The sequence below is a fragment of the Xenopus laevis genome, chromosome 2L (genome assembly GCF_017654675.1).
Source record: "Xenopus laevis strain J_2021 chromosome 2L, Xenopus_laevis_v10.1, whole genome shotgun sequence".
In the NCBI taxonomy this organism is placed as follows: Eukaryota; Metazoa; Chordata; class Amphibia; order Anura; family Pipidae; genus Xenopus; species Xenopus laevis.
This window is the reverse complement of record NC_054373.1, coordinates 93,535,773-93,555,339: the sequence shown is the minus strand read 5'-3', so window position 1 is coordinate 93,555,339 and position 19,567 is coordinate 93,535,773. Positions and strand designations below refer to the sequence as shown.

Below are 19,567 nucleotides of genomic sequence, written 5' to 3'. Positions count from 1 at the left end.
AACAGTTTTTTTAAGAAAAAAAGAGCTCTGTGCTATTGCCTGCAAATGACAATGCTATAATTAGCTTATCTTGCTTAGAGCACCATATTCAGTCAACATAATGGAGGGCACCCGGGTTAACAGATCAATCACCCTTACCAAGACAGTGTGACAGGTGAAATGATGCAGGATACTTTTTGAAAATGGAATTGACACTATTTTTAGGGTTAGATTTCCAGCAGCCAATCGTAACAAAGCTAAAGGACAAACCACCCTGATGTGTTGTAATGGCTATAAATGAGACTTCCTTAGCACTGCGTCATTTCTCACACAGCTAAAATAAGGTTCTTTGCAACAGCACCTGTCACTGGATGAATTTTGCAAAGCTACAGATATGTCAGCTGATGTATGGCATAGGTTCTTGAATTATTCAGTTGAACAGTACGTCCATGCTAAAGGGGGGTAAACATCAAAAAGCTATGGGACATGTATCATACATTCCCAGTGTTCTTTTACTTTTTGCTACACTGAAAACCACTGGGTATGATGTCTTTGTAGGATCATGCAAAGGGCTTTGATTCCAAACAACAGAGGGGCTTTTTTGTAGTTATCTAAGCACATTGCTGGACTGAAAGAAGTTGCTGCATCTTTTCTGAGCCTGGCACAGTACAAATACTAGGACAGGGGTGACCAAAATTTAGATCGGAATCTACCAGTAGACCTTTATTTGGGGCATCAATAGATCTCAAGACACTGTCAACAAACAGCTTGTCCAAATCAGCCTTCTATTTTATTATTTTCATTCAGATATTTATGTTAAGGTTACATGAGAAATAGTTGTTAAATGTAACAATATACATTTTCTCATCAATCAATATTAAAGTAATATTTCCCATGGAACAAAATCCTAACAATGCTTTTTTTGAATGTAGATCATAATGGGACATTAACATTAAGAATAGACCTCGCATTAGTAAAGTGTGGGCACTCCTGTTCTAGGACTATGAGTATATGCTCTGCAGACAGCTTTCTGGTCAGAGACGCCTACTGTATAGGCAATATACCCAACCCATCACCACTGTGGTGATTATTAGTTATTGCAGTGCCTAAAAGCAAGAAGATCTATACAAAATGTCCTTTCTGGCCATAGGTAGACTGATTAAGAAATTCCAAGGGTTTCTGCTAAAGCGTTAACATTAAAACATAAGATATAGTTTTCTAGGATTTCCGAAGGAAACAGGAAAACAGCTCCTGTGCGGGCAGCCAGTCCTGTTCATTCATACTTTAAGCTTTGACAAATCCTTTTTCTTTGTACTGTGCCCCACTGTCTCCTGCAACATGCATATGCATTGTTATGGGCCTGAGATAGTATCGTTAACATCTGTGGCAGAAAATAAGAGACTGTAAAACCCCCACTAACAGCCCAGACCACAAAATAAAGGGTTTACGGCACTAAAATGTTTAAGTGTGTTTTGTAGAGGTAGCCATATCACAACACAGACAGAATTAGTAGCTGAGATACATAGAAAAAAAAAAAAAAGAATACAAAGTGGGAACTGAAAATAACTAACATTTCCTGGGAAAAAATCACATAAGCATCATCATTCTACTATTGTACTTTATTACCTTTATCCTGTGCCATGCCTTTAGTATGAATAGAGAATAAATAACCACATGGTCACTTTTCATGGCTTTTACAAAGGGTACTTCTAACAGGAAGACCCAATCTTACACCTGACTCTCTCTGCATCATTAGAAAGAGCTAAGATCAAATGAGAAGCTGTATCATTGATTCCTCTGCTGGGAATTTGACTTCCTATGTATTTACATTTGCAAAGTTCCATAATGATGTGGCTTTTCTTCGGCTTATGGCACTGTTGCTACTATGTATATTCATTTTACATTTTATGAATTATTGCATTTTAAAAAGCTGCACAAACGACATTTTTTCTCCATCGACAGATGAATGATATAACACCTCACCTTTCTCTTTAATGCATGCAAATATCCCAGCAGGACACAAAGCTCCCACAGGTGGATGGTGTTTCTCTTGCTGACTGACAAGATGGAAAGCTGCCCAATCAGCACTCGTGAGAGTTGAAACCCTAGCATGAACCAAACAGGGCTGTTTCATTGTGTCAGACACAAGTGAACACTATCTCTTTCTCCCATAGTCTAAATGGATATAAAGTAATCTGACGCTGTTGGTATGCTGTTTGTACCTGCCAAAATCCTTTGATGTAAATCATTTGTATCATTTTGCCAATTCCCTTCAGGACAGTGGCTGACGGGGATGATTTGTTGCCCGTGATTATTTATGCGCAACTGAGGGAGACAAATTTCCTGAAAATGCATTTCCATTGGAAATATTTCCTCTTGAGGCAACTTCAAGCTATTTTGGGAGACTAAAGCGACCTCAAGTGACAAATCTTTCAAAAATACTCTCCCACCAGCAATGAAGTAAATCAGAGGTGGGTAACTGCTTTCTGAAGTCACCTGAAATTGCCTCGCGAGGGCAACAAATCTCCCCATGTGCCATTGCCCTTAGGTGGGATGGAGAGAGCAGTTAAAAATTGGTGGCAATTTGCTCTGTGTGTGCAATAAATGGCTTGAATACAATCTACCTGTAACCAAGTACATGGGGGTGGATTTCACCTTGAAATTCATTTTCAAATCTGTCCCATATGTGCAGTGACCAGTGGATCAGTTAGTTATATATCACTGCACAAACATGGCAGAAAAATACTGTCTTCTGGCAGGCTTTTTATCTATAATACCCTTCCTCTTGCATGAGGCATTAATTACATTGTATCATTTGACTGTCAGAGTTGTACTATTGGGTTAAACCACATATTGCAGTTGGTGGAAAAACAACCAAAATTATGCTGGTCCTGGCAGCTTCAAAATACTGAAGCTTTGACAAAAAAATATGTGGGGACATGACAGACTGGGCAACAGAGAATAACACCAATAGCACATGTGACATTTCCTTCAAAAAATGCCAAATTGAACTGATCTGAAACAAGGTATTGAGCACGGATAGGAAATTAGTTTTCTTAACTGTTCATTTTTGGCCCAAAATTCACCACATGCATGATATTTCAATACCATTCCAATCAGTCTTCACTACCACTGGTCTGTTTGGAGGCGTGTTTTTAGCCTAAGCCTAAATATTAGTTTAGAGGTTGTGGCAGAACATCTTTAATGACAGCAGCGAAAAACTTTTTGAGTCACAGGTACCTTTCCATGTAATAGGCAAAATAATGTTTAAATGTCCTTGAATATGGAAAAAATATTTTGGAAACTGCATTGTAACCGTTATGATAATACATTGTTGGGTTGGTTACTGGGAGGAATGAAGTGTATGTTAAGCTAAGTGTGAAATCCATGAGTGAGGATAATAAAGTGTCGATGTAGCCAAATGCCTAGACCTGTCATACATGTGTTAAGAAAAGGCACACTGGCACACAAGATGTGAATGCAGGTGAAAACCTTGCAAAATTTTATTACCGGAAGTGCAACGTTTCGGGGCAAGCCCCTTTGTCAATCCGGGGCTTGCCCCGAAACGTTGCACTTCCGGTAATAAAATTTTGCAAGGTTTTCACCTGCATTCACATCTTGTGTGCCAGTGTGCCTTTTCTTAGTATCTGATTTGAGGTTGCCGGTTACCTCTATCACTGAGCACCAAGTGAATTTGGATTTATCTGCACAGACAGGTGTGCGTGAGCAATCACCAATTTATACATGTGTTAAGACCAACAATAGGCCTGTGGGCCAGATGTAGACCTCCAAGAAATGTTATGATTCCCACACTGTGTTCAAATGGCTTTTTTCATGAGACAATCATTGTATAAAATCTGGCCCCAAAACATGTAGCATAGTGGATAATTGGCCTACTATACAGAAATAGCTGGACAGTACTGACCTAGTACTGCATTGGTCATCTAGATCCGATGTACATTGGGGAGTAAGCAGAAAGAAGGCTAAAGTGTCTACACAAGCATAGTGTCTGCGGGAAAATAAATATACCAAGGACTGAGTAAGTTGGCAATCCTTATCAAGCTCAACTTGTATTCCTTCATGTCTGATTCACAGCACTTGCAATAGGAGCCAGCGCCAAAGGAAACAATAAATAATGTGTGATATTGTTTTGTATACAACACCTCTTTTTGTGCTCGGTGGGAATTATTAAATGCACCACGTGTGTAGACCCATCCACCTACAACGCCACCGTAGGAAATAAAGATTTAACTTACCTTATATAAACTTTTTAGGTGGGTACTCACAAACGTTATCTTTCACACATAGGAATTTTCTCCTTCTGTTGTAGGCTGCAGAGTAACATACAGCAGCAATAGTGTAAAATACCTTTTATTATTTAAAATACACTCACATAGCGTTTATGTTTAAAACCATATCTATGCCAAGTCCCATTGGAGCTGCCCTTTAGTGTATCACCACAGAGTCTTGGGGTGTGGAGCACTTGTTTGATTCAATGCAGATCCACTGGCCTTACCCTTTTCGTCTGCGCTTCAAGGTCTCGGAGGAAGTCGCAGACGAAACGTGTAAGGCCAGTGATGTCATCAGGGAGCGCCCCACAGACAAGCACAAGGAAGGAGACACAGGAGGTGGATCTGCATTGAATCAAACAACATGCTCCACACCCAAAGACTCTGTGGTGATACACTAAAGGGCAGCTCTAATGGGACGTGGCATAGATATGCTTTTAACCATGAACGCTATGCAAATGTATTATGAGAATGGTTACAGACAACCCAAAGATCACCTCCAAAGACCTGCAAGAACATCTTGATGCAGATGGTGCATCTGTACATCGTTCTACAATTCAGGGCAAAGAACATCTGTATGGCAGAGTGTGATAGGAAAGAAGCCCTTTCTGCACTCACGCCACAAACAGAGTCGATTGTTGTATGTAAAAGCTCATTTAGACAAGCCACAGTCATTATGGAACAAAGTGCTTTGGACTGATGAGACAAGAATTTAGTTATTTGGTTATAACAAATATCGCTTTGCATGGCGGAAGAAGAACACTGCATTCCAAGAAAAACACCTGCTACCTACTGTCAAATTTGGTGGAAGTTCCATCATGCTGTGGGACTGTGTGGCTAGTTCAGGGACTGGGGCCCTTGTTAAAGTCAAGGGTCGGGTGAATTCAATCCAATATCAACAAATTCTTCAGTATAATGTTCAAGCATCAGTCACAAAGTTGAGGTTACGCAGGGGTTGGATATTCCAACAAGACAATGACCCTAAACACACTTAGAAATCTACAAAGGCATTTATGCAGAGGGAGAAGTACAATATTCTGGAATGGCAGTCACAGTCTCCCGAATATCATCGAAAATCTATGGGATGATTTAAAGCAGCCTGTCCATGCTTGACAGCCATCAAATTTAACTAAACTGGAGAGATTTTGTATGGATGAATGGTCAGAAATACCACAATCCAGACACTCATTAAAGGCTATATGAGGTGTCTAGAGGCTGTTACATTTGCAGAAGGAGGCTCAACTAAGTATTGATAGAATATCTCTGTTGGGGTGCCAACATTTATGCACCTGTTTGATATGATGCATATTGCATATTTTCTGTTAATCCAATAAACTTTGTCACTGCTGAAACACTACTGTTTCCATAAGTCATGTTGTATATTAAAAGGAAGTTGCTACTTTGAAAGCTCAGCCAATGATAAACAAAACTCCACTGTCCTTCTGCAGGACAGATAAAGCAGTACTAAAATGACCAGCAGCTCTGAGAAATTAAAGTGCACACTTAATTACAATATTCACTTAGTTTGCACATTTGCTATAAATATATTCAAGGCTTCTGCTTTTAGTGAAAACACCTTACATGTAAAGGACAGAAACATGAAGTATGTAAGCTTGAATCATTACTGGTCCTTTAACCCCTTCTGTGCTGCTGATCATTTGTACAAGCAGGATAGCTTCCAGCACTTAACAAAACTTGGAAATGAAGAATCCATATCAGCACTAGATTCTAGATCTACATAACAAAAGGTTTGGGAATGCATAGGCAGCTTGTTATTTCAATAATTTTTTACTTCATCAATGTTTATATATCTAAATAAGACCTCTTGCATACTTGTGTTTTATATGAGACAGCTGTTGTTCCAGTTGGTCATTGCAACTTTGGTTAAAGTTTGCTCCTCTAACCAGAGCAGTGTGCAATTTGTATCTTGAGCCTTTAAAGGAACAGTAATACCAATTTCCCCCAAAACTGCTATAATAATAGGTAAGACTTAATTCCCCTTAGAATTTTTTCAAATCTTCAGTTTGAATTGGACTTTCAAAGTGCCCCATAGCAGAAAAAAGAAGGTGACAGCAGGGCCCGGATTTAAGGACAGCTTGTTGCCCAGCCTTAACCTAAGGAACACTGGGGAAGCAAACTCCTGTATGTATAATCCCGAGGGCTCCATTGCAGGTGCGGGCTCACGCATGTGGGGTGTGTGCTCACGAGGGCACTGGGCACTAAGACCATAATAACATAAAGCACCTAAGCTTTTTTTTCAGCATCTGCAGCTAAAATATATGCTCACATCATTACCCCCAAAGTTTGTAGCTTTAGCTTTTAGTTTTAGTCATAGGTATGGGACCAGTTATCCAGAATGTTCGGGACCTGGAGCTTTCCGGATAACAGATCTTTCTGTAATTTGGATCTTCATACCATAAGTCTACTAGAAAATCATGTAAACATTAAATAAACCCAATAGGCTGGTTCTGCTTCCAACAAGGATTAATTATATCTTAGTTTGTATCAAATACAATGGACTGTTTTATTATTACAGAGAAAAAGGAAATAATTTTTAAAATAGAGGAAAGGAGAAAAGGTGAAGTTCCGCACACCGGACTGTTTGTTAAAAGCCGAAATCTTTATTAGTCCATATTAAAAACACGCTGCATGGTTAGCTTGACGCGTTTCGGGCACAGCTGCCCTTAATCATAATCATTTTTAAAAATTTGGATTATTTGGATAAAATGGAGTCTATGGGAGATCGTCTTTTGGAGCATTCTGGATAACGGGTTCCCGGATAACGGATCCCATACCTGTATTAGCAGACATTCAAATCTGCAGAAAACACCTCTTGAGCGAGCTAATGAATAGGTCTGTATTATTTAAATATATGCTCACATCATTATCCCCAAAGCTGTCCGAAGGAATAGAAACATAAATTGATGCTGCAGACACTAAACAATGTTTAGGTGCTTTAAGTTATTTATGTGAAGTTCACTTCCGGTTCAGGTCTCAGAAGAATTCAAGTTTCCTGTCGCCTTTTCACCTTTCTCCTACGGGGCACTTTGTATGTCAAATTCAAGCTGAAGATTTGGAAAAAGTCAAAAGGAAATAAGCCTTACCTATTATATTTTTGGGGGGGGGAAAGGAGTATTAAAATAATTTCCTCCAAATTAATTGGGACAAGTCCATAATTTTTCCCCTTGACGGACAACTCCCGACAGAGATGGACTCGGACTGTAGTCTTAAAGTGACAGATAATTTTAAGTACCTGGGGATAATGATACACAAAGACCCGACACTATTTTTACAGCATAATTTATACACCTTACATCGCAAATTTAAGGATACACTTGCACACTGGACTAAGCTTCCTCTCACGCTCATAGGCAGAATAAACATATGTAAAATGATTTATCTTCCTAAATTTCTGTATATACTAAGTAATACCCCCTGCCACATACCTAAGAAAGTCCTACATGATATAGACCGCACGCAATCTGAATTCATTTGGGGAAATAAAACACCCACTTTGTCCAGAGTCACTCTCAATGCCCCGCAAGACCAGCTGGGATTGACCTCTCCCAATTATGAGCTTTACTACCTTGCCTCCCAGGCTTCCCATGCAGCCAGTTGGAAAGTGTTTGACGCAGACAACCCAGCATCCATAATAGAGGCACTATTTCTCACTTCTGTGGAAAGCCTGCATAATGCTTTATATAGGACTCAAAAAGATATTGGCCCGTTACTACCTGTTATGGATGCCACTAAGAGAGCCTGGGACGCAATGGTGCAGCTCACTAAGGCTAACACCACACTATCTCCAGACGCACCTTTATGGGGTAACAGTAATTACTCACACTTAGCTGCATTCTTGGAAGTGGGAACTTGGACTAAGTTAGGGCTAAAGAGGTTGTCCCAAGTATACACTGATGGGTGTCTTCACACACTGGCTACGTTTCGTCAGACCCTCTCTCTGCCTGATTTATCCGAATTCAGATACAACCAAATCAGCCATCTTTGCTCAACACAATTTCCAACTCCTCCTCTGCAACTACTGTACACGGGGTTAGAAGAATTAGTATCTCAGCCCACTAAGACGAAACTCCTCTCCAATACCTACAAACACTTAATCTCCAATAGATACGATCCCCGACCCAGAGTGAAATATAAGTGGGAGAACAGCGGGGTTATTGTGGACCCAGATGATTGGGAAGAAATCATAGACAATCTTTATATTCCTTTGGTGAGTGTTAGAGACAAACTTATACAATTCCGGATCATACACCAAACATACCTCACTCCACAGAAACTGTATAATATGGGGAGGGTGGCTTCACCCAGCTGTCCAAGATGTGGTGCTTCTGTTGCCAATTTTATGCATTTAATGTGGGATTGTCCAGTGATACTCAGATATTGGAGGGCAATTGTGAGCTTTATGGCTACTGAACTGGAACTTCCTCAAATACTTAGCCCTGCTACCTGTCTCCTGGGTCTCCTGGACTCCGTGATACCCAGAGTAAATACTAGATGTCTGATGAGGCTGCTCCTCTTCTACGCAAAAAAAGTGGTTGCCCTGCACTGGGTGGGCCCAATGCCACCGACATTGAGCATATGGATTGGACTGATCAATTCGCAATTGGAACTGTACAAACTCACGTATTTAGCCCGAGGATGCCCAAAGAAATTTGAAAGTATATGGAAACCTTGGCTCGAGTCGCCTGCCACATCAACTAACCAGTGAACATCAATTTACAGCCATACTTCCCCTCCTTCCCCCTTCTTTTCCTTTTCTATCTAGCTTCTCTTCCCTCTATCTTCTTTAAGTTGTAAAATTCAATAAAAATTAATCTTTAAAAAAAAAAAAATTATAATTTGGTGTTACTGGTCCCCAACAAGCAATGCTAGTGTAAAGTTTAAAATGTTAGTGCGTTGTGCCCTAGAGTACTTAATATTCCACTAAATCAATAGCGACTGTAGAAGTGCCAACATCCAATGTAGGGAGAGGTAGAAAGAAAGCAGTATTAGCTTGTAGTAGTTGATGTAGTTTGACATGGAAGGAATGCAATGAAAATAGATTCTCAGTTCAAACATCTGTACTAGTGATGTGCAGGTCAGGAAAACGTCAACCTGACCTGATGGTAAATGTGCCTAGAGGTACCTCAAACGTTCAGTAGACAAAAGGAAGGTTGTATGGGTCTGCTCAGATTCAGTGACAGCTTGTCTTCAGCAGAAAAACTGTAAGGTAGACTGATTTCTGCCTGGACATAGCACTTAGGTAAGTTGCCGTGCAGCAAGGGTTAGCCCATTTTAACCATTTGATGAGTTTTGGGCCTCAATGTGCATAATATGGGCCCTGCCTCAGCAGTGTACTTTCCTGGCTAGAACTGCTCTGGTACCAACACTTATAGATTCTCTCCCACTCCCTGTAGAATTCCATTTCCAGTCCTTTCTGGAAGAATCAAGGTAATCGAAACATCAGATGTGCAGGTCCCAAAATCTGTGACCAACATCTATGCACTTAGGATGCCCACACCTACCTGAGGGGGTTATAGCCAAAACCGGTTTTATAGCCCACCACAACAATGACAAAATTACCCACTAAGATGTCACATGTGCCCACTGGCAATGATAAGACGAAAAACTTGAAAAACACGGCCATTAACTCTGAATTCTAGAAGAACATATAGGAATGGCATCCATCTGGAAGTGCTCACAGGGGGACTATTTCAGGCCTAAAACATGCAACTGTGTAATTTCAGGGCGAAATCTGGCATTGTGAGAACGGACAGGCCAATGCTGTTCCTGTCAATGCTGCTGGAACATTGGACAGATGGAAGCGCACTGGTGTTTTCTCCACCAGTATAAATATGCAAAGTATGACATTAACCTTATTAGAGGCTCAGTTGCTTTCTCATTAAAAGGGGATTTATCGTGTTAACTCAATTTGTTAATTCTTCCATTTTAAACCATTTTTAATGTTATTGTTTAACTGATATTTACGGTCATAATGAACTCATCTGCCTTGCCTATTAGGGCTATTCCACACGGGGAGATAGCGACGCGTTTGCGGTCGCGGCGACAAAGCGCCGCGACAGTCGCCGCGACCGGCGCAGGCGACAGTTTTGTATGGGCGCCTATGTAAAAACGCCTGTGCTAACCACACGAGGCGATGCGCTTTTCAACAGTCGCCTGAAAATGCCTCGCCAGGCTTTTTCAGGCGACTGTTGAAAAGCGCATCGCCTCGTGTGGTTAGCACAGGCGTTTTTACATAGGCGCCCATACAAAACTGTCGCCTGCGCCGGTCGCGGCGACTGTCGCGGCGCTTTGTCGCCGCGACCGCAAACGCGTCGCTATCTCCCCGTGTGGACTAGCCCTTATATGACATGCAATCAATGTGCACAGACCTACTTGTTGCATTTTTCATGTCCCAGATTTTTCAGAGCGCCTGATTTTCTTTAAAATAGTCTACAGCTCTATTATTGAACCAATTAGGGAACTGTTATTTTACATATTCCTGCAGGCTTAAAGCTAAATATCAGTGCAACTATCTCTCTTGTACCCAGTATTCTGGCTCATGCCTGCATGAGGAATACCACATAGATCAATATTAGGCTATGGAAAGGTTGTTAGAGGATATGTGTAAGAAACAGTACTTTGGGCACAGTTAGGCTGGTTCTGACAACTTTTCACTGAACAACAGAGGGACTGTTATAATACTCATGACAGTTCAACAGCAATACACACCACCAGATTTCCTCTGCTCCCACCAAGCAGATCTGGCCATGAGAAGCCCATCCAAGAAGGCTGATGCAATCTCGCAGCAGGATGACAGTCTGCGGCAACTACTGAAACAACACCTGTTCCCAGCAGAACAATTACAGACTGACAGTTACAATAAATGATTGTGTAATGAGGGGAAAAAACAGATGGAATTCATCTTCTTAAACGGCAAGACCAACCATACAGTTTCCGTTACATTCTAACGGCACAGAAATGCTGAAGTGTTCATTCCTGCCACTATTAACTACACATGAGAAGTATCACAGATAAGCAGTCTGATAAAAGAACACAGGCAGGTAAGGGTTTTAAAAATCCTACACCAAAAGTACAATCCCACCCTGGATCTGCAAGCACCCCACCCCATTCTAAATTTTAGTATATTATAGGATGCCTAATTTTAAGCAACATTTCATTTGGTTTTCATTATTTATTTTGCAGTTTTTTTTAATTATTTAGACTTTTTCTTCTGACTCTTTCCTGCTCTCAAATGGGAGTCACTTACCCCATCTAAAAGGCAAATGCTCTGTAAGGCTATGTATTGTATTGTATGGCTATGTATTGCTATGTAATGTATTGTTATTGCTACTTTCTATTACTCATATTTCTATTCAGGCCTCTATTAATCATACTCCTGTCTCTTATTCAAATCAATGCATGGTTGATAGGGTAATTTGGACCAGATTGTTGATATTGTAAACTGGAAAGCTGCTAAATAAAACTCAAAAACACAAATAATAAAAAAATGAAAACCAATTGCAAATTGTCTCAAAATATCACTCCCTACATCATACTAAAATTAGGCAAACAACCCCTTTAAAGATCTAATTTAAGGATTCACCTGTTTAATTCAAGTGGGACAGTCTCAGCTTCATACTGTATTATGTTTACTCTGGAAACTTTTTGTTTTATCAAGGCCTCTAGCACACAGTTGGACATATAGTTAAACATTTCCTAAGCATATTGTTGTCCGGTTTAGCTAACCATAGACAGGGCCAAACAAAGCAGATCTGAATGTTGACCAGGGGATCAATGATCATTCTGAGGGCCCAACAGATATCTTGCTGATTTTTGGGCAGATGTGGGTCAGGCAGGCAGGCAGTATCAGTTGTCAACTCTAAGGGCTCTTACACACGTGTGGTTTTACCTGTGCTCCCCTGCGCTTTCTTCCATTCAGCCACAAGAGTAGACGCAGTCAATTATTTTTAAGGGGTCTGTACACAAACGCATGTAAGCTGCAAACGCAGGTGGACACAGCATATTGCATTTCACCTCCGTTCGGCGCATACATGCGTCTGTGTGAGTACAGCAGAGTACAGTTCAAAATAATTGACTGTGTCTACTCCTGTGCTCCCCTGCGAACGAACGGAAGAAAGCTCAACGCAGGGGAGCGCAGGTAAAACTGCCTGTGTGTAAGGGCCCTTACGGGGCCAAGTCAACAGCAGCTTTTTTATACTGTGTATGGCCAACTTGATTTTTGCCGTTAGATAAATGTGAGACAGTCAGCCAAAAGCTTCAAGTTTAGTCTACGGGCCACAACCTGATGTTAAGAATTCAACCTCCAGTTTGGGATTACGAAACACTGCACTCCTGACTTTGTATAAATGCCTGTGAGTATACAAAGAATCATATGCTGCCCATCTTTTCCCATGTATATATTTTTATTTATACAGAACCGATATATCCAATATCTTACAATCTGAGGGCCCTATCCCTCACACACAAACAGTCAATTGCATAAGGTATGTTAGAGGAAATCAAAGTACACACATTTACAGGGAAACCTCTTGCAGTCCCCTGCCAGAATCAAAACATAGATCCCCTACAGTAAAAGGCAGCAATGTTCACCAGTGTACAACCACGTTGGTAACTACTCACCACATAAACAGCAAAGTGCAAGGGTTTCATTTTTTATTCAGGTCTTAGCAGATGTTTCAGGGCTTCAAGTGATCAAAGTTGTCACATCTGATGAAGGCTGAAAAAAGCATCAAAATCACTGCATGTTGCAATTTATGTGAGTGCCATTTGGATTATTGGAGTTATACATTTCTTCTATGAGCAGCAGGATCATCATATAAAGTTATATGGCTACATGCATGGACTAGGGTGAACAATTCACCATAAAACACTTGGAAATTGGATTCTGATAAAAATAGATCACCCGAAAGATCAATAAAGCCTTTGTGCATGCAGCCTGAGGGTAATAAAAATCGTCCATCCACAACTGGTCTTCAGGCCTTCAGATGCAGTGCTGTGCAAGTGGTTTTGCTGATGGAGTAGTGCTCATTTTGTTTTTTACACTTGGAAAAGCTAAACCAGGAATGTGAGGCTTGGCAGATTTAAAGCACGATGAAGAAGACCCGTAGTACCAACACCCCCACAAGCATCTGGGAATTGACCCTTAAAACCCATGACAGGCTGAAAATGTAAAACTACTACTACAAAAAAAAAACATATAAACTACACAGTACACAGGTGTTTCTCAGAAATGCAGATTTTTAAAAACACATTGTTTCAGTGCAAGGGTTCCCTTGGACAATACTGATTAGCTTTTCTTTGCCCAAATCTTATTACATTTGCCTAGTTTTTTCTATATACAAACTTAAAGGGGAACTCCAAAAAAATAAGCTTTTTGAAAAGTAAACACAATTTCAAGCAATATACGTCAATTATAAAAATATCCAGACTTTTCATGATTTTTAATGGTTTGGAACAGCTCCCTAAGCATAGCCCCCTGCTCTCCTTCTGATCTCTCTGACTACTTTGCTGAGCTGACTGACTACTGTTACTTAGTATCAACTGCCAGCTGTCCTTAGCCTGTTTCCTTCAAACCCCACAATTCCCTGCACACGTGATTTCTAAAAGGAATGGGTGCAATGCATTGTGGGTTATGTAGTTCCTGCATGCTGTCTGTAAGCTGTGGAAAGGTTGTTACAATTTGTAACATCAGTATTTTAGTGCCTCCTTCCCTGCCAGAATTTCAAATGATGCAGAAAGAGAAGAAGTTTTAAACAGCTGGATTTCAGCACAGAAATGGCATTTATTCATATTTTTTGAAGAAACCGATAACGGTGATGGGTATATTAGGGGTTTCTATGTTATGTGGGCCTCTTTATCAAATTTTGGTTTTATGTTCCCCTTTAAAAAATATCTAAGAAGATCACACATGCCTACAATTGGGAGAATGACCCAAAAATGCTGCAAATAATCTACTCTGGTAACTATTTGCTTCCTAAGTATGTCTGCATTTCTACTGCCAGCCAACTCCACTCAAATTACTTAACTTTGCACATGTTAACACTCTGGATAAAGAGGATTTAATGGCTGAAATATTGCCACAGCAATTAAATGTACCATAAATAGAGTAAAGAACTGGGTGCTGGGAAGGGAAGAAGGAAAAGGAATGAGAACAGAATTCAAGAGAGCGTGAGAGAGGAGGGGGAAGAGAGGAGGAAAATGGGATGGTGGGAGAGAATAAAAAGGACATTGTGGGGGGAGGGGTAAAAAAGAGAGAGCATAATGTCTATTAAAATTAACTGCACAGGCCCAGGTCTGACATAAATAAAAACATACATGAGTCAAATAGTCGATCAGCACACCCCATGCAAAGTGTATGCTAAGTAGGAATGGTGAGCTTCCCCAGTGAGCACCACGCATACAGGAATGAAGGTAATAAAACAGCTATAGCACAGGTAAAATTGATTATGGCTGGGGTTAATGCTGAATTTCCTGTAACTTTAATTAGTAGAAGCACAAACCAAAGCTTTTTCTTTTTTGCTGTGGTTGCTGCCTGTTTCAGGCAATTACACTTCAACGGCACTACTTGTAGTAAGTGGTCCTGTTCAACCCTGAAAAGTTGTCAGTTTCTTTAATCCTGTGTTTAAAGTGCAATGCGGATAAATGGGAGCGGTGGATCACCCTGGCATGTAACACAAGGCAACAACAACACAAAACAATAGTGGGTACAAGCCCAAATGCATAAATCTGCACTAGGCGATTTAATAGCAACAAAGGCCAGAGGCATGTACTAACTGAATGTGACTAAACATCAGAAGTTTGTGTGTATACAGCTGGGAAATGGCTTGGGGTAGATCAGTAGAATGTTTCTGTTCCACAATAGATTTACAGTTAAAACAGAAATAGGATTATGACGACACAACCCCACTAATATAAAATTCCTGATACATTTTGCTACAGGAATTTTTTCATATTAACCTTTACCGGAAGGTATAATACGACAGCTTAATGATGATGCAACTGTAAGGCATTTCTAGAGTGCTTGCCTAGCAACCAATCCCTGGAGCAGTGAGGAGAAGTAATGACATCACTGCTTATTGAGCTCCAGCACTGCACATTAGGTCACTGCAGCAGAGAACCTACATTACTCTGTCTGTAATGTAACAATATAGATAGCTTAATAGTATAGATAGCTTATAATAAAGTCTGTACTATATATTTAAATTTAATTCATGTGACTATATCTATTTTCTATCTAAAGGTAGCAATTTCAACCATAGGGTCCAAGAGCTTGTAAATGTATGGCACATTGGGAGGACAGCCTCCTGGACCACCTTCCGAATCAGATCAGTCAGTCTGTCCAAACTGAAAACTTCATAACCTAATATCACTTTTACACTGCATGGGCGGGGCACAGGGTGCAGTTAGAGCAGTCTCATTTCAACTTGTCTGGGTGATCTCTGAGGATGACCGAATTGCACAATATACAGCTCAGTTAAAGGAGAACTAAACCCTAAAAATATGTTATATACTGAACTTATTGCACCAGCCTAAATGTTCAGCTTCTCAATAGCAATGATCCAGGACTAAAAATTTCACTGACTTATCTGTAATATTCAATGTTTGGCAAAGGCAGGGTATATTCAGACCCTTTATAAATTCTGCCATTCTGCCAACACTAAAATTTTGTTTCCTGTCATATATTTTTTTTTCAAATCATTAAATCTATTTTTGTCGGGGTGCTCAGTCTCTGCAAAAGAAAAATGCCCCCACACCACACCCACAATCTTGGTAACTAACTCAGGGCTTGAACTGAAAGCATATGGCCACCCTATATTTGGTGACCAATATCCAAGTTAGAGCGGACACACTTTATAGTAATTTAAGTCAAATCCACGTCATAGATAAATACCTACACCTAATTCACCAACTGGAAACACAGATCAGTTGCATATTGAAATTTAAAATGTTATAAAGTACAAGTGAAAAAAAAATTCTGGAGGAATTACCCTCTTCCGGGACAAAGCAGCTTTCTTGTGGTTGTAGCTGCTGGGCATCAATGTAGAACAGAGTTCCTTAAAGGGGAAGGAAACCTAGTTGGCGCAAAAACCCTCCCCCCTCCCGTGTGTTTCCCACCCTCCCTCCTCCCCCCTGGCCTAACCGTCCCGCTAGGCAAATGCCCCTAACTTGTTACTTACCCTTCTGCGCAGGTCCAGTCCAGGGAGTTCACAGACGACATCTTCTTCCACGCGATCTTCTTCCTGCTTTGACCGGCGCATGCGCAGTAGGAGCATTTCGCCAGTACGATCTACTGTGCATGCGCCACAAGTACATAGTGACTTTTGGTGCATGCGCAGTAGATCCGTACAGGCGAAATGCTCCTACTGCCCATGCGCCAAAACGCTGTTCAAAGCAGGAAGAAGATCGCGTGGAAGAAGATGTCGTCTATGAACTCCCTGGACTGGACCTGCGCAGAAGGGTAACTAACAAGTTAGGGGCATTTGCCCAGCGGGACGGGTAGGCCAGGGGGGAGGAGGGAGGGTGGGCAACACACGGGAGGGGGGGGAGGGTTTTGCGCCAACTAGGTTTCCTTCCCCTTTAACTGGTTTTGGATGTGATCCAATCAATTCTAGGATTCATAAGACTTCTATATAGAATTAAAGGACAAGGAATGGCAAAAAAATAAAGTCCCATTTTTACTTTCTTTAATGAAAAAGAAACCTATCTCCAATATACTTTAATTAAAAAATGTGTACCGTTTTTTATAATAAACCTGACTGTATGCAGTGAAATTCTCCCTTCATTTACTGCTGTGGATAGGAATTGTCAGACGGTCCCTAACTGTTGAGCAGGGAAACAATCATACTTATGAACAGCAGGGGGAGCCCCCGCCTTACTTCCCAGCCATGCAGAACTCAAGCAGCTTTGTTTATGACGATCCCTAAGCAGCCCAGACCACACTGAGCATGTGCAGGGTCAGGGTCAGGGTCAGGCAAAGATGTTAAACAAAGTTACAAGATGACAGCCCCCTGTGGCCAACTTTGAAAGCATAAATCATTTGTTTGATTAGGCTTTGTGGTGCAGTAAGTTCATACTTATGTTTAGTATACAAAATACAGCATTTCTAGCCTTATTCTATTTTAGACTTTCCTTGTCCTTTAATTGCCTACCTTCCTGTATCTACCAATATCTATTGCTAAAGGAAATTTTTGTACAAAAGATGATCATTGAAACTCAGTGGAAACAGTGTTGGGTCTGACCCACATGTTAAAGGGGAGGTTTTGGAAGAGTCTGTTCTATGCATTTCTGAACTACAGAAGAAACCAAGAGCCTTTGCTAATATCCCCCAACTCCATGAAATGCAAGAGCTGTAAATGCCAAATAACCACCTTGAAAACACACTAGCAGTACTGATATTGCATTTGCTAACTCCCCCAGCATACAACGCCAGAAATACGTATATGTGCAGTCCATCATGTGAGAGTTTGCCTGCCATATTGAAAATATGCTGTGTATTTCAACAAAATATTTCCAAACTTGTGGATACCATAGAGTTCTATATGGCGTTTCCTTGGGATATTAGCGTTTCTGCTGAATAACGCAAATACTGGCATCACGTGGCGGATGCTGGCTCGCAAGCATGGGAATTGCTTTAGTGTGTATTCAATTATTTTCAGTAGGGCTACATTTTGTGCGTATTTATGCTCAAATATGTGGTTTAAAAAACACAACATAAAAATGTAACCTCGCCCTAAAATCTTACTGGGTTGCACAACATGGAAACTTTTATCATCCTGGGTGGTCACATTTTCTTTTTTAACTTTTTAAAATATATCAGACACCAGTCTAAATACAGAAAGGTCTATAAAATGTAAATAAGTGAGGATAACATCACACATAGGGTTCCACTGCTAACGTATTTCATCCTGTAGAGAGACAGTCAATACTCGTCTGTGCTGCCTGTCACACAAATTAAAACTGCCCCGCACAACCCGATAGGCAGATTTCAGGCCGAATCATGAATTGTGTGAATGATAGGCGGCACAGAGAGGTATCAAGTTTTTCTCCAACGGCTGAATGTTATGCATATCGTGGGTGTAACACTTGCTACTGTAAAAAGCCCCATAGGCGTTCAGTGCAGTGTGTCTGACATGCTCCATTAGATCTTTTATATCTGTTCATCTCTGGCAAACAGAAGGTATGGTATCAAAAACTTTAATATATACGCTACATAGTGCTCTCCTTTATCAATTTATGGCAATACAGTGTAAGCACAAGTATATAGAGGACATAAGCACCACTGAGGTTAAATATGACCTACGATGGTTTGCAGATGCACTTGCTTTTCCCAATAGAAAGAAAAATAGGAAACAGATTCCCTCCAGCACAAACTCCAAGTGTGTGGCCTGCATGAATAACAGCAGGACAAATAGCAATTAAATACCAGGAAAAAAATATGCATTTATTTGCTCTATACAACCTGCCTACAAGCTTTCTGGAGTAAAAAGAAATAGGCCAGGTCAGGAGGACATATATTTACAGGCAGCATTGTACTCCCAAAGGAAAACACTGTATACAGTACCCTTTTATGGAGAGCCAGGACATGAGATTTATACAATTCCTGACTTGCCAAGACACTAGGGTGTAAAGGAAGTTCTGTGTGATACACTGGGAATCCCCTCTGTTCTCTACGAGTGGCTAGACTTCCAGTAGATCACATGCTGCCAGAGTCAATGTACCACCACTTCCCTGTTCCCTCCATACAGCCCACTAACAGTAGCGCAATTAAACCAGACGCCACTTCTAGGAATTCCCATGATACAACTGTGTGTGCCTAAAGGAGCAGAGCCCATGCCATTTAAGGTGTCTGATAAACTGATCCCTGCAGCCTGTGTCTTACTAACCTCATATTTAACTGAGCACATCCACTAATATACACCCATATAAAGGCACTGCCATGTCTGACGCTTGTCCAGAAAACAGTTTGCTAAAGCCAAGCAAATGACACCCATCAATACACTGTGTCCACTGGGTGGAAGGTGATTTTGGATAGTATTTTAGTGTACTTTAGCAGTATGGCAGCTCCTGTGTATTTTTAAATGGGCTTTAATAGGCTTCTTCTTCAGAATAAGATCAGATAATAGACTGTAGAACTGGCATAGGAATATGAACTACACTTCAATAGAAGGCGCTCTCTTAAAACGCCAATACTGGCAATGAAATGCCTCAGCGTCTAACAGTCCCATGCTGTGTATACAGTTCGGTTACATAGTAATGCTGTGGATTTAGAACTAAACACA

The 19,567-nt window shown here is 40.7% G+C and overlaps 1 protein-coding gene across 2 annotated transcripts in view; it reads right to left on the bottom strand.

Annotated features, from left to right (window-relative positions):
- clic4.L (chloride intracellular channel 4 L homeolog) overlaps positions 1-19,567 on the bottom strand; it is a 48,927-nt gene that overhangs the window by 28,849 nt on the left and 511 nt on the right. The window contains exon 2 of one of the 2 annotated variants that reach the window (XM_041581087.1): positions 12,909-13,005. Coding sequence (XP_041437021.1) covers positions 12,909-12,938 — 30 coding nt within the window. The 5' untranslated portion in view covers positions 12,939-13,005. 2 annotated transcript variants of the gene reach the window in all.